The sequence below is a fragment of the Lingula anatina genome, chromosome 2, assembly GCF_051362555.1.
Source record: "Lingula anatina isolate TDL-2025a chromosome 2, LinAna3.0, whole genome shotgun sequence".
NCBI lineage: Eukaryota > Metazoa > Brachiopoda > Lingulata > Lingulida > Lingulidae > Lingula > Lingula anatina.
The window spans coordinates 21,548,764-21,561,255 of record NC_141768.1 but is presented as its reverse complement, the minus strand read 5'-3'; the positions used below and the strand labels follow the sequence as shown (position 1 = coordinate 21,561,255).

The following is a 12,492-nucleotide window of genomic DNA, read 5'->3' as shown; positions in this document are numbered from 1 at the left end:
GGATGATAACAATTTCTTTTCAGATTTATGTATTTACGGTATTAAGATGACATAAGGTGACATGATTTTTTATCTTGTAATATTGACTGAATTGAGCAAAAAATGCCAATGGTCCAAAAATTTTAACAAATATTATTTAATATTCATTCGCATAATGTCTTAATTAATGATTATTTTATAGTCAATAAATATGATTTCTTTTGTTTTGTCAGTATCATTTCTGAAGTCTTCTGGACCATTTATGTTGAAAGTGTTTAAATGTTTTTTTTTTGTGGCAGCTTAAGAAAATTCATATTAAGCAAGAATTTAGAAATGCAGTAGAAGTTTTTTTGCTTAAATGCAATTTTATGTCTCCTCCATCTCAGTGTACCACAAACTTTCATAGTCTCATTCATAACAAGAAAGAAGGCAACAAAGAATATTGATTGTTCGTGATTTGGCCAAACAAGGCCGCTTTTATTATAATGCACTATCATTAGTACGTGAAAGAAAAATATTACAGTGGGGTGGTATGCATGTGGTCTAAAACACAAATAAAAGGCCTTAAGTGATGAGCACGTGAAGTGAACTGGACCCATACCACAACATGATTTAAGCCTTAAGTTTTCATATAAGTCTTTTTTCAAAATCTTTGATATGCCCATCCGCCAGTGATGATATTCTAGAGAAATCAAACCGCTGGTATTCACGTTAAGCGGCTTACAGAATAAATGACCCTAAAAAAAGAGAGAATCCCTCTCCAGCTCCACATGTCTTGCAGTTGCGCAAACTCCCAGACTGATTGTTGCACGTAATGGATTCCACACTGAACCACTATTGCACAGTGCAGATTCCGCACGGAAACTAGTCTCTCGGTTGAGAAAAATGTGTAAAGGCGGACTGTGATTGTGACGGTAAGAATACATACTGTAGAAAACTGTAAACGTTTCAGTTATTTTTTGAACTCCACAATATCAATTGTTTAACTAAAGATTACCAACTCATTGTCAATCAGCAAAGTATAGGCCACTTTATTATCATTTTTGTGCTGTAAACCATTTTTACCTTCGTAAATGTAGTGTGTTTTAAAAGGACGCAGTCCAGTAACTTCTCCTGCTCTAAGATGGGCGGCGAAATCAACTGTCTTTAACATACCTCATTGCTAGTATCGCAGTACCCTAAGAGTTCGTTATAATATGTCCCAGCTGCGCAAGCCTGTTCGTAAGCGTCGTAGCCACCCAAAGCCGAACATACGCAATATTTAGTGCAGTCCTCGTGAGGTTCATATGGCCACCATTTTGTACATAGAACTGTAAGAAAATAATTAATATTAGGAAATACCAAAATGAATAATCATATAGACCTAATGATACTTAGTACTAATAAAATGTTTGTAAAATTACGTTTACTGGAATCTACCGCCACCCAATTCTTGATATTTTGGATCAGCCACTTTGATGCCAAAAAAAAAAAAAAAAAAAAAGGAAAATCTTCCTAGCATCAAAGGGCGTATTACTTTCATTTCATTTTATTAACGCCTTTATGTTCTGTACGCATGCTCATCTTCATTCATCAAACATTTTTACATTCACTAAGTACGAACGGCTCATGGCTGCTATGAATCTATAAAATGATTTTGCTATCTCGTTTGGTTAACTTCGGAAGCACTCACCTGTTGAACAATAGTTTGTCGTCCCCGCACTTCCGCCTCCTCCCTGACCATCAGTACAGTGGTCGTTGGTGTAGGTGCACTGTTTTTCTGGCGGGTAATAATACAGTCCATAGGGACACTGCATCTCGTACAAAGCGCCGTTACCGGTGCCATCAATGTGACAGGAACAGTACGAAGAGCACGTGGTCGGATGTGCATATTCACCATTCACGACGCAATCATCTATGACAAAAATGATAATCGTTTATCTAAAGCTGTGCGTCCTGATGTATAATACATGTTGACTGATTATGTTTTAGTAGACCTATTAAAACCAAGGGAAAGATGCTGTTTCATTTTCTTATCTTTAATTGACTAAGTTAAGTGAAAGAGAACGAACCGTATCAATTAACTCTACAAGCAACATAGTTTGTGTATACCTTTTTTGCACCCCCCAGCATAAGTCGTATCTATTGCCAATTGTCCACCGCAGACCGAACTTGAAACTTCACACAAAGTTGTCGCTGGATTGAAAAAGGTCCCTGCATGGCACGACATTTCTGTGATCTTCTTATTAATTAAAATGTCACAAAGACAGTACCTGCTGCAGTCGTTAGGGTGGACATATTTCCCATCTCCATTTGGACAATCTATTTGGATAAACAATTTTAATTTGTTTTACTCTTTTAATTTGTTTTAAAAACAAAGGTGAAAACGTCACCGAGATGTGAATATAGTGATAAAATAATGCTTTTCGTTGTCATATCATTATCAAGTATTTTCGTTCAGTGTCTATGAGCATCAAATTTAGTTTCATTTTTAGGTCGACCAAAGAAAAGGAGACTCGGTTATGAAACTGTTCGTCTTAAATTAACGAATGAGGACGAGTTTGTGCAATTCCGATTTGAAGCGTGTTACACATTTTTTTTTTTTTTCATTTTGAGGTTGCCATTTTAAAGACTAAATCTGGACTAAACTTAATGAAAAAGCCGATTTAAAAAGAACCAAGTGAACCATAGGTGCGCAATACCTGTCGGGCAGCTTCCGGCTTGAGATGTGTCTACTCCACCGCTTCCAGCGCAGCCAGCATTGGCCGACTCGCACAGTCCTGAACTGGGATTGAAATAATTTCCCCCAGGACATGTCACTTCTGTTATCTTATTATTGGTGGACAGTTCACACAGGCAGTATTTTGAACAGTCACTAGGGTGTGCGTGCTTACCATCGCCGTATGGGCAATCTGTGGTGGAATGAGGGAATTAAAGGTCAGCCATTGAGGTATATAGTGACAGCAAATGAAAAGTCGTTAAATCAAGTAGATATTACTTTTAGCAACGGAAAATCAACTACATTTTCAAAATACTTTATGCACATAGTTTCCATAATATATAGCAATGAGTTTACGAAAAAATTCATAAAAAGTCACAAGTCTTATTCATTTGACTCAAGGTAGTCAGGCTTCTTCTTCGTGTCTCTAGTCCTGGCACAAATGTTTTGCCTCAAAAGATTTTGTAACATGGGGATAGACCGTAGCATTCAACATGAAAAATGTCAGTCCAATATTTCAAGCGTGTACGGGCGGTTGGTGGGGAAGGGGGCGACCCCCTTTCTCGACTAACACAATAACTATACTACTTTCAATTAAACATTACCTGTTGGACAAGACCCGGCCAGGGACACGTCTGGTCCTGACTGGCTGCCACCGCCCGTATTGCATGCAGCCGAACTGAAGTCGCACCATTTTCTGGTAGGATCAAAGTACTGGTCTGGTGGGCAGCAACGCGCATACGAAATATATCCACCATTCGTGTTAGACTGACAGGAGCAATATTTTTTGCAATCGGTTGGGTGAGCGGTATCCCCTGCTTGCCAACATGTTCCTACCAAAGTTAAGTGAGCATAAACTCTTCATTTGGCATCATAACAGATCTATTTGAAATAAGTCAAACATCGCCATCAATGAAACGAAAATATACAATTGTATAGTTGACTGAGTTGTTTAACCTTCGGTGCCTCAGCATGATGATGCCGGATTTTGGCGGTCTTAGAAAAAGACGATTCATATTTGTAAACAACGCCGAGAAAAAACTTATACAGAATAAACTGATTCTAACTCCGACCTGCAGGACAAGACTCCAAATATGTAGTAGAACACCATTCTCCATTACTGGTTCCGCCGCTGCTACCACCGCTGTCACCACCGCTAGACCCACCGCTGTCACCACCGCTAGACCCACCGCTGTCACCACCGCTGGACCCACCGCTGCCACCACCACTGGACCCACCGCTACCATCCTCATAACCTCCAGAAACAAAGGGATGAGGGATCTGAAGTTGATCAGCGTGGAAAGGGTTCGCCAATACAGCGTTGATGGTCCGTAGAAGAGGGTATTTAGTGAATGTAGGGCATTTTTGACCAGTAAAATCATCCATGTCCAGGGCCCATATCATAGCGCCGGCTAAACCATTGTCCAATACGTATTTGGTCTGAAAAGATACAGACAGTCAGTCAGAAAATGTGGAAATATCACTCGCTATTTGTCAAAAGACTTTTTCAAAACTTGGGCCATTATATTTGGCCTTACTCCTTCGAAACAGGTTTCAATCGCGTTTCCCGTATTTGGCCAAAGTCAATTCTACTCGTTGCATGTAAACTCTTTATGAGAAGAGGTTTTACCAGGGTAACTCATTATTTATTCCTAAAGGACAGTCAATTATAATTTTCGCGAAAAAGTCCAGTGCTCCATCTCACCACTTCTTGTTTTATTCACTTATTAGTTTTAGCGTGTTTTAATGGCAACCAATGCACTTTTTTTTTCATTTTTAAAATTTAGATATTTAGGCCCTGCAATACAGTCACTCAGTTCGCACTATTTCCACCCAAATTATTTGTCTACCTTTCTTTTTAAGTATACACGTCATTAAATGGATTAGATAAAGTGCAGTATGAAAGAAAACTTCAGTGTCACTGAAAATATCGTGAGACCATTACATCAGTACAAACGAAGTAGTTTTCAAAAGAAGAAATATGACCAGGTGCATAATACATATAGTTCATATTGTATATTGAATTGAATAACTGTAAAATAACATTCAGAACATCAAGCTGTGTAAAAAGGAAAAAATTAGCTGCTGAACATACATATGAGTATCCACAAAATAGAACTTAGAATGTGAATGTTGTTGATAGTCATACGAAATGATTACCTTCAGTGCGATACTCTGAGCGTCATCATACCCAATCCAGTCAAGAGAGGAAAATGCATATGGAACCTTGTGTTCAGTGTGCCAAAATGCATCATAACTACCATAAGGGTAAATCTTCCTACAAATCTGAAGATGAAAATATAAGGTTGAAAGCCGTTACAACATAGTTTGTCCTGGACCTTGAAACTGAAATGTGACTGTCAAATAAGGTTGCAGTTTACGCATATAATAGGCAGTTTTGGTAAATGTTACTACTTGTAGCATACATTATCCGTTGTCGTAAGAGATTCCTAGGATCAAGGGCGCTATTGCTAAAGGGGTGCTTAGGGCAAATACCTCGTGGTATGGCTGAATTCCTTGTTCCCAATTATAGCCGATGCCAGCCCCGGATACTGGCGCCCCCATGCGGTTCTCCACGCTATCTTTCAGAGTGAAGGATCTTCCATAAGTCGGCATTCCCATGACTAGTTTGTGTCTTGGGGCTCCTAGTTGGATCCAATACTGAACGGCAGCATCCTACGTTAAAAATTGACCACGCCTTCTTAATTTAAAACTTGGCATGCTCATTTTTCATCTTCTAATGCAACATAGAAATAATAAATATTAATAATAAATGAGGCAAATGGGTCAATGCACGCACGACCAAACTTCGTTGATATAAAAAAGTACTTTTATAGAACCATGCTGAACAATTTTCCCTTCAACAAGATAGTACTCTTTATAGATGGACCGCTAGTCTTTTAACTTCGCTCAACGTACGACCTCGAGACTTTGTATTGTGAGTCGAGCATACTACGTCAATTTAATGTCATGAAATGCTACATTCAGCAATTCATTTTGAACATACAGACGAGAGAGAGAGAGAGAGAGAGAGAGAGAGAGATGGAATGGTTGAGAAGGCCGTTCCGAGGGGCAGACCAGTAAACAAACATGTACCACATTCAACTCGGTTTGCTTCCACCAAGGTTCAGATGCTCTAGCGTACAGCGGACTATTATGGCCGGCGGTGGACTCCCAGCTCCCGTGAAAATCATACGTCATTATGCTTATCAAGTCAAGGTGCCTGCAAAAATGGAGATTGATACAGTACTTAACCTCACAGATCTGTGGACCAAAATTATTTAATGTATGATGCCCACAGTGACCCACATGCACACCCCCTCCCCCCCCCCCAAAAAAAAAAATCGTATAATGAGCAAAACGAGACAAAACCAAGCATACTTCCATCCCTGCATCCAGTAAACTTGTACTTGTTGTTATCAATATACCCATTGTAAATATTACAAAACTTTAGGACGTCTGCACAGTGTCGCATCATCATAAATTTGGAAGTATCTGCATTAGGTTATTGAGAGAGAGAGAGAGAGAGAGAGAGAGAGAAAGAGAGAGCGAGAGAGAGAAAGGTTGAGATTATCCTTACTTCGATATTTCAGGTACGTCGTAAGCACCCATAATATTACCCTTGCCAGCACTAACAGCCGCAGTCAACAACAGTCGGGGGTGATATTGGTCGAATTTTTGACGCAGTGTCTAAGAGAAAAAAAAGATATCCAGTTGACAAATGTTATCGACGAAAATTTTGTTATAATTGTATTTAAAATTGACACAACAGAATATTTCTTTAAAGAAACTCTTCATATGAAATTAAAAATTCCACAATAAATACACTTTCATTGTGAATTCTGTGCTTGTCATCGGACCATGTGGACCTCCATAAAGATTATTACAAAAACCACACTTAGAAAAACTTTATCGACTAACTTTGTATGTCGGAACGGATTCAGTAACCACTGAAAAGTAAGTAAGTAAGTATGTATATCAAGTACTTTTCTGTCACCAGTTGATGAATACGTTTTTCTTCGCAACGTACAGCACTCACCCTGCACAAACGATTAAATTTGTCCTTTGCATTCGCAGGATATTCCCAATCCAAGTCTAAACCATCAAAACCGTGGAGTATTAAAAAACTGGCTGCGTTTTCAGCAAATATGTCAATCTTCTGCTGAGACTCTGTAATCTGAAGAAAGGGGTGAGATCCGGCATTCCAACCTCCTATGGCCAAAAGGGCCTTCAAGTGTCCATGATTCCTTGCCATGGTAGTTATCTTAGAAAAAAAGCCCTTCCCCCCGTTGGTGTCTGGAAGTAGAAAAAGACTGTTCGATAAAATGCGGAAATTAAAATTTCAGACAAAGATGTCCAAAATAATTGTATCACCACCATAAGGATTTTTGTTTGCGGTATCTTACTGACAAAAGTGTCCATAGTACGGGTTAACACAGTCTCTTTATGTTTTCCTGCAATAAATTTTAGTATAATTAGTGAACATTTATGTCAAACGTCTTCACCAATATTCTTCATTATAGTGTACTTAACTTTGATGTAATGTGTAAGTAATTTGTCTTAATGTTACTAATGAAAGTATATGTTACTTATGAGAGTGGTTCAAGCACCAGAGGTCGGTTTGTATTTTGATAATCTGTGTCTGTCTATGCCATCACCCTCTGACACATTTTTCGTTCGTCCAATAATTCCAAGACTGCAATTTCGTTTCACTTTGAATTTACCAGGAGACTTTGCTTTGAAGAAATGTATGTCAAACTCAAATATCAACATTATTATTTTTTCAAACGTTATTGCGCTTTCGGTGATTGTTTGCTTATATTTTTTGTACACACACGGTATCACACCGAAACTGCAAAACCATATTTTTGTTTGAGTTGTGATGTTGTGTTTTACTAATTTGTTACCAATTTTGCCAACCCAACACCAGTCCGTGATTGTTGATAATGTGAGAGACATGACACGAGATTTGATTCAGTTCTTAATCGCTGGTAACATGTGAAGGGAAGATGCCTGTGGCATTTTTTTTAAAGAAAAATGAAAAACCAAAGTTGCACACGTGCTTTGGGTAGATTGAAAACAGCAAGTTTAATGCAAGGTGTTATACATGTATTTTGTGCATAATTTATGCAGTTCATCACCGTAAATATTTCAAATTGGATCAAATGTGTTATCTATTGGAATGTACATTTTACAAATGGCATTTTTTTGTTTAAAGTGTGTATACTTTCTTATACTTTCTTATACTTTATATGTTCTGTCTAGTCATTTTTTCCAGTTTTGTTATCTTTTAGTCTTGTCAACAAAAAGTTAAATGCGGCAAAAGAGGAATAAACGCTTCTTTTTCTATATACACACCCATTACCTTTCAGTCAGAAAATGAAAGATAAATCACCAGTGGCTTTTTAGTATTTGGAATTTTTTAACGCACTTGTTTTTTTTTTTTTTGTTTTTTTTTTTTTTTTTGTTTTTTTTTGTCAAGAATACCTAATTTCTTGATATGCTACTGGTCATCAGAAACCTAGCAACTGAGTGTTTACTCGTCACTGTTTAACTTACCCAAGTCAGCAAATGCATCAGACGGCTTAATGGTTAAAGCCATATAGTCTATGTTGGCAAACGCATAGATGATGTGAGTGCACAGCAAAGGGTCGATATTGTCCGGCGAAAACCAATCTATTCCAGGACGGTAGACACTCCAGTTTGTGAAATAGCACAACACATTTTTCGCTGCAATTGTGACATTATTTTCATGGTATTATGCAAATACTAAACGTGTATAGAATAAAGTAACTTACGACCCTCAAAGATAACATATTTATACTTTTTTTTCGGTTTGGATGATATCAAAACTCATTCTCAACATAAACGATTCTTTCATTTAATATAATCTGCAATCATCTCCTGATTATTTTGACTTATTTTTTTTACATAGATCTGAACCCAAGTTAGGAAGAACGACTAAAAACCGAATGGCAAATGTACTAACTAAAACGTACCACCAGCTGCGCGTACAAAGGGAGAGTCCGGCACCCAAGCTGTGTCACATACACATGCTAGCGATAAGCATGCCAGAAGATAAACTTTCATCTGAAATAGAAATGAACTATCTAAATCAAAGGAATTGCAGACAAATCCAAGGAATGGTTTTTGTAGAGTATGACGATTGTACAACGTAAAGTATCTCTCACCACTCAAACCACATTACTCACAGAATGCAAAAGACGGTTCCACAGTCATTAAAGTTTGATAATGGTGAAATAATAAGGTGTGATGCACAATGGTATTAGAGATACTGAGCAAAGAAAGCATTAAAAACAAATCACGTCTGAGAGCGCAATTCACTTTGGCCTTTCTCACGTAGATGCCCAGATTCGCAAGACAAATGGAAATACAATTAGGGATTTCCCCAACGTTGTTAATTGCAGGACTAAAACATGTAATGCTGAGACAAATTGGTTAAAAAAAAAGGAAAAAAACTGCAAGTCTGACTATAAAACGCGTTTAGGCGAGAATACATTTTCCATGAGCAGGTTCCTTTCCCCTTCTAAAACCGCGCAGTCAAATGGTTATTCACTAGAAATTATTTCCCAAATATTTCTATGGCTTATCACTAGCCGTGTACAGTTCTGTGTTCTGTTTGGCTAGAATTTTTGCACACCAACTACGTCATCACTCACATGACCTCTAATAAAGTGCGGTAGGTCACCATGTCGGCACTTGAAGACATAATAGTTTTCAAAGGCCACGTGCAATCAACCTCTCTAAATGAAATGAAAGTAAAATTTGTGTGCAAATTTTATCTCGTCCTAACTCTTGGACATGTCCTTAGTTCAAACTTAATGTATGTTTAGTGTGATTGAACTAATCCATCAAAGAGGTTGTGTCTTCGTAGCATAGAGACGAAGGACAACGAAAGCCATTACAACTCTGGTTCAACCATGATTGTAACCTTGATGTGAGAATAATGATGTTCTAAAGGCTGAACTGTCTTAAGACTGAATTCTTATTCATTTGCTTAGATTCATTTGGCCATAATATTTAAATTTCATTACATGGTTTACTGCTTTAAGCGTCTTTAAAGGACATTGAAGAAGTACCTTCTTGTCAATTATTTAAAAAAAAGCTTTAATTGGAGTGAAAATATCTAGATAATTTACTACCAATCTATTAGGAAAATCTAAAAGGCAAAGAAGTTATTGTTTGATAGAGGCAAAGAAAGGTTAGAAGAAATTAAGGAAGACACAGAGCATTGTAAGTGATTCGTCCATCGAATAGGCCTATAGATATTTACGATGGCATATACAATTGTAACGGGCACTCTGTCTTGATACTCTCAAGTCGACATGATATGATGATTATAAAGGCAAATTTTGTGTTGCCTTCAAATATATAGAAATAATCGACGTTTAGTCACTTTTGACGTTTTTTATTTAATCAAGAGCCCTGTAGTGCTGGTCTAATACTAATTAGTTAACTACTAATAAGATGATAAGAAATAATAATGACATAAGGTCATTACGAACTTTGACTTGAAATCAGAGGCGAATTGAAGCCGTCTTCTGTGTCTTCCAGAAGACGGTCAGATTTTCAAGTTCACTGACGGGTATCTATTTTTTTTTCTGTCGGAACAAGGTCCAAAAAGGAGGATAGATCAACAAAAACTAGAAAAGCACTCCGAGAGCGCAGACCTCCGCCAAGGCAGCGATTTTTGATTATTATTGATTATTGATTGATTATTGATCCGGATCACCACCAAAAACTAATCACTTCTAAGTTAACCTATTTCTGACCTACCCTGAAAATTTCATCAAAATAGGTCCATAACTTTTTGAGTTATGTTGATGACAAATAAACAGACAGAAAGACAGAGGTGAAATCATTACCTCCTTAGCGGAGGTAATAGTTTGGAAGACTGTCAGAAAATATCTCTGGATCCGCCCTGGAAATTCCATCATGTTGTTCTTTTTATTAAAAAAAATTAACTGTTATGCATGTATAGAACAGCTTAATATTTCAAAGATAAATTTACAGTATGCCTAACACTTTTCACTTTTCACCATGTTAAAAAGGTACGGACCGCAAATCAAAATGGAAAGGTCAGCTGCGGGCGCATTGGTCTGGAGAGTTCACTGACGTCAGTCAGGTAATCCTCGGGAAATGCCCATGGTTTATTTCAGACTTTTTCAACAAGTCACATGCCTCGCATGCAAAGGGTGGTCGCCTACATATGAACCCGTTACTTTGCGAAAGAAACACCTTACAGAAGACTAGGAACTCGCCACAGCACTGGCCTAAAGAATAACCGCTAGTAAAATACCCCCCCCCCCCCGCCATATAGTGGGACTGGGCGATGAATCAGCACATCTGTCTCGGAAGAAAAGACAAACGCTATAAAACTATTAAAACTCGAAACCAAAGGAAGCGACCCATTCTGTGGTCTTAAGCATCCAGGCTGCAGAAATGTGTAATGGGAAAGAGAGATAGATGGGGAATTCATTATTGCACCCATCAGCAGTGTCTTGCCTCGAGTATAAGGGAATAGCTTGTATATGGACGAATATAAATCAATGAATAAATAGGTATATGTAACTAAACGAATGAAAGAAATAAAATAAAATAACATTCAAACAAACTTCTTAAATCGTTTTTTTCCTTTTTTTTTTTTTTTTTTGTCAAAGCAGTCATGATCCGAACTGAAAAAATAAATAACCAATATTTTTCAGGTCAATTTTCATAAAATCATCTGGCAAAATAATCTAGTAAAATAATTCAAAAATTCCTAACACGATTTTAGACATGCTTGTATAATCTGTGCATGTTTATCTTACTCTTCTTGACTAACCTTGTAATACATGGACAATCTTCTCTTTCTTGCTTTCTTCTTGTTCCTTTTTGCTTGTTTTGGGGCGTTCGTGAGTGGGGCTCTTAAATAGGGCCGGGTTGAAAGGGAAATAACCCCGCAACTCATCTAAATTACAAATTAACAACAATAACGCCAGCTTTTAAATTGACATTTTGAGGAGAAGGAAAATATTGTTTACGCCTGACGTCAGCCTGAGAATTCCCCCACAGCAGTTGGAGCATGTCCCTATTCCACGGTATTTTTTCCACGTTAAAAGGGGATTGAACAAAAACAAAGAAAAATATCTTCAGAATTACATGTACCTTTTTTCAAACAAAATTTGCAAAATCATACACTGAATGTATAACAGCCTAGAGTTGAACAGAACCCTTCTCTCTCCCTAACACCTGTGCACAACTACATTATACACATTTACATGTATGTATTTGGACAGGTTAAAAGTGTTTCAGATATTTTAATCCTGCTTTTTTTCTTTTTTGGGAAATAGTTAAAGGAGTATAATTCTTTTATTCAGAATAAACATGACGTTTGCTGTGGTGTATCAATTATTTCTTCCATCTTCGGTAATTTAATACTAAAAATTGCGCAATGGAAGTTCCAGGATCCTCGTATGACAATAAAAACTTATGAAAGACCTCTACAAGAACAAGGAAGGTAAATTCTTAAGGAAATGAAAAAAATGAAGTTTGATGACTGAATGTTTTTTTGTTGCTTGCAGTAACATTAGTTCAATTGGCAGCATAGCAACAGCTACAATACCATGGTTTGCTTTTTAGCCTGTGAACTCTAATGTTAGTTAAATGGACAACATGTGCCAAGAACTGATTGTAGAAAGGGAAATGGCATCTAAATCATTCATCGCATTATTCACCATAAGCCCAATAAGATATAGTGTTTAATCATCTTCACATACATTTTAATTAACTGTAATGCGTCTGAAACAACCATG

General features: G+C 37.4%; 1 protein-coding gene across 1 annotated transcript; it reads right to left on the bottom strand.

The window, feature by feature from the left end:
- Nucleotides 1–1,056: 1,056 nt before the first annotated feature.
- On the bottom strand, nt 1,057–11,847 carry LOC106154975 (endochitinase). Its single transcript, XM_087003123.1, has 14 exons — nt 11,523–11,847; nt 8,677–8,767; nt 8,237–8,407; nt 6,717–6,973; nt 6,258–6,367; nt 5,774–5,900; nt 5,174–5,353; nt 4,838–4,963; nt 3,751–4,117; nt 3,283–3,510; nt 2,661–2,870; nt 2,071–2,280; nt 1,652–1,873; nt 1,057–1,289 (listed from the first exon to the last, which is right to left on the bottom strand). Exons 1-14 carry the CDS (start codon nt 11,646–11,648, stop codon nt 1,126–1,128), a joined length of 2,589 nt encoding a protein of 862 aa, XP_086859249.1. The 5' UTR covers nt 11,649–11,847; the 3' UTR covers nt 1,057–1,125.
- Between the last annotated feature and the right edge of the window lie 645 nt (nt 11,848–12,492).

Excerpts from the sequence above, each read along its gene's own strand:
- LOC106154975 (XM_087003123.1), bottom strand. The coding sequence starts at position 11,648 with ATGAGTTGCGGGGTTATTTCCCTTTCAACCCGGCCCTATTTAAGAGCC. Across the intron at positions 3,511-3,750 it reads TTTGGAGTCTTGTCCTGCAG|GAACATGTTGGCAAGCAGGG; the intron begins GTCGGAGTTAGA and ends TAACTTTGGTAG. Across the intron at positions 1,874-2,070 it reads TGCTGGGGGGTGCAAAAAAG|ATGATTGCGTCGTGAATGGT; the intron begins GTATACACAAAC and ends TTTTTGTCATAG.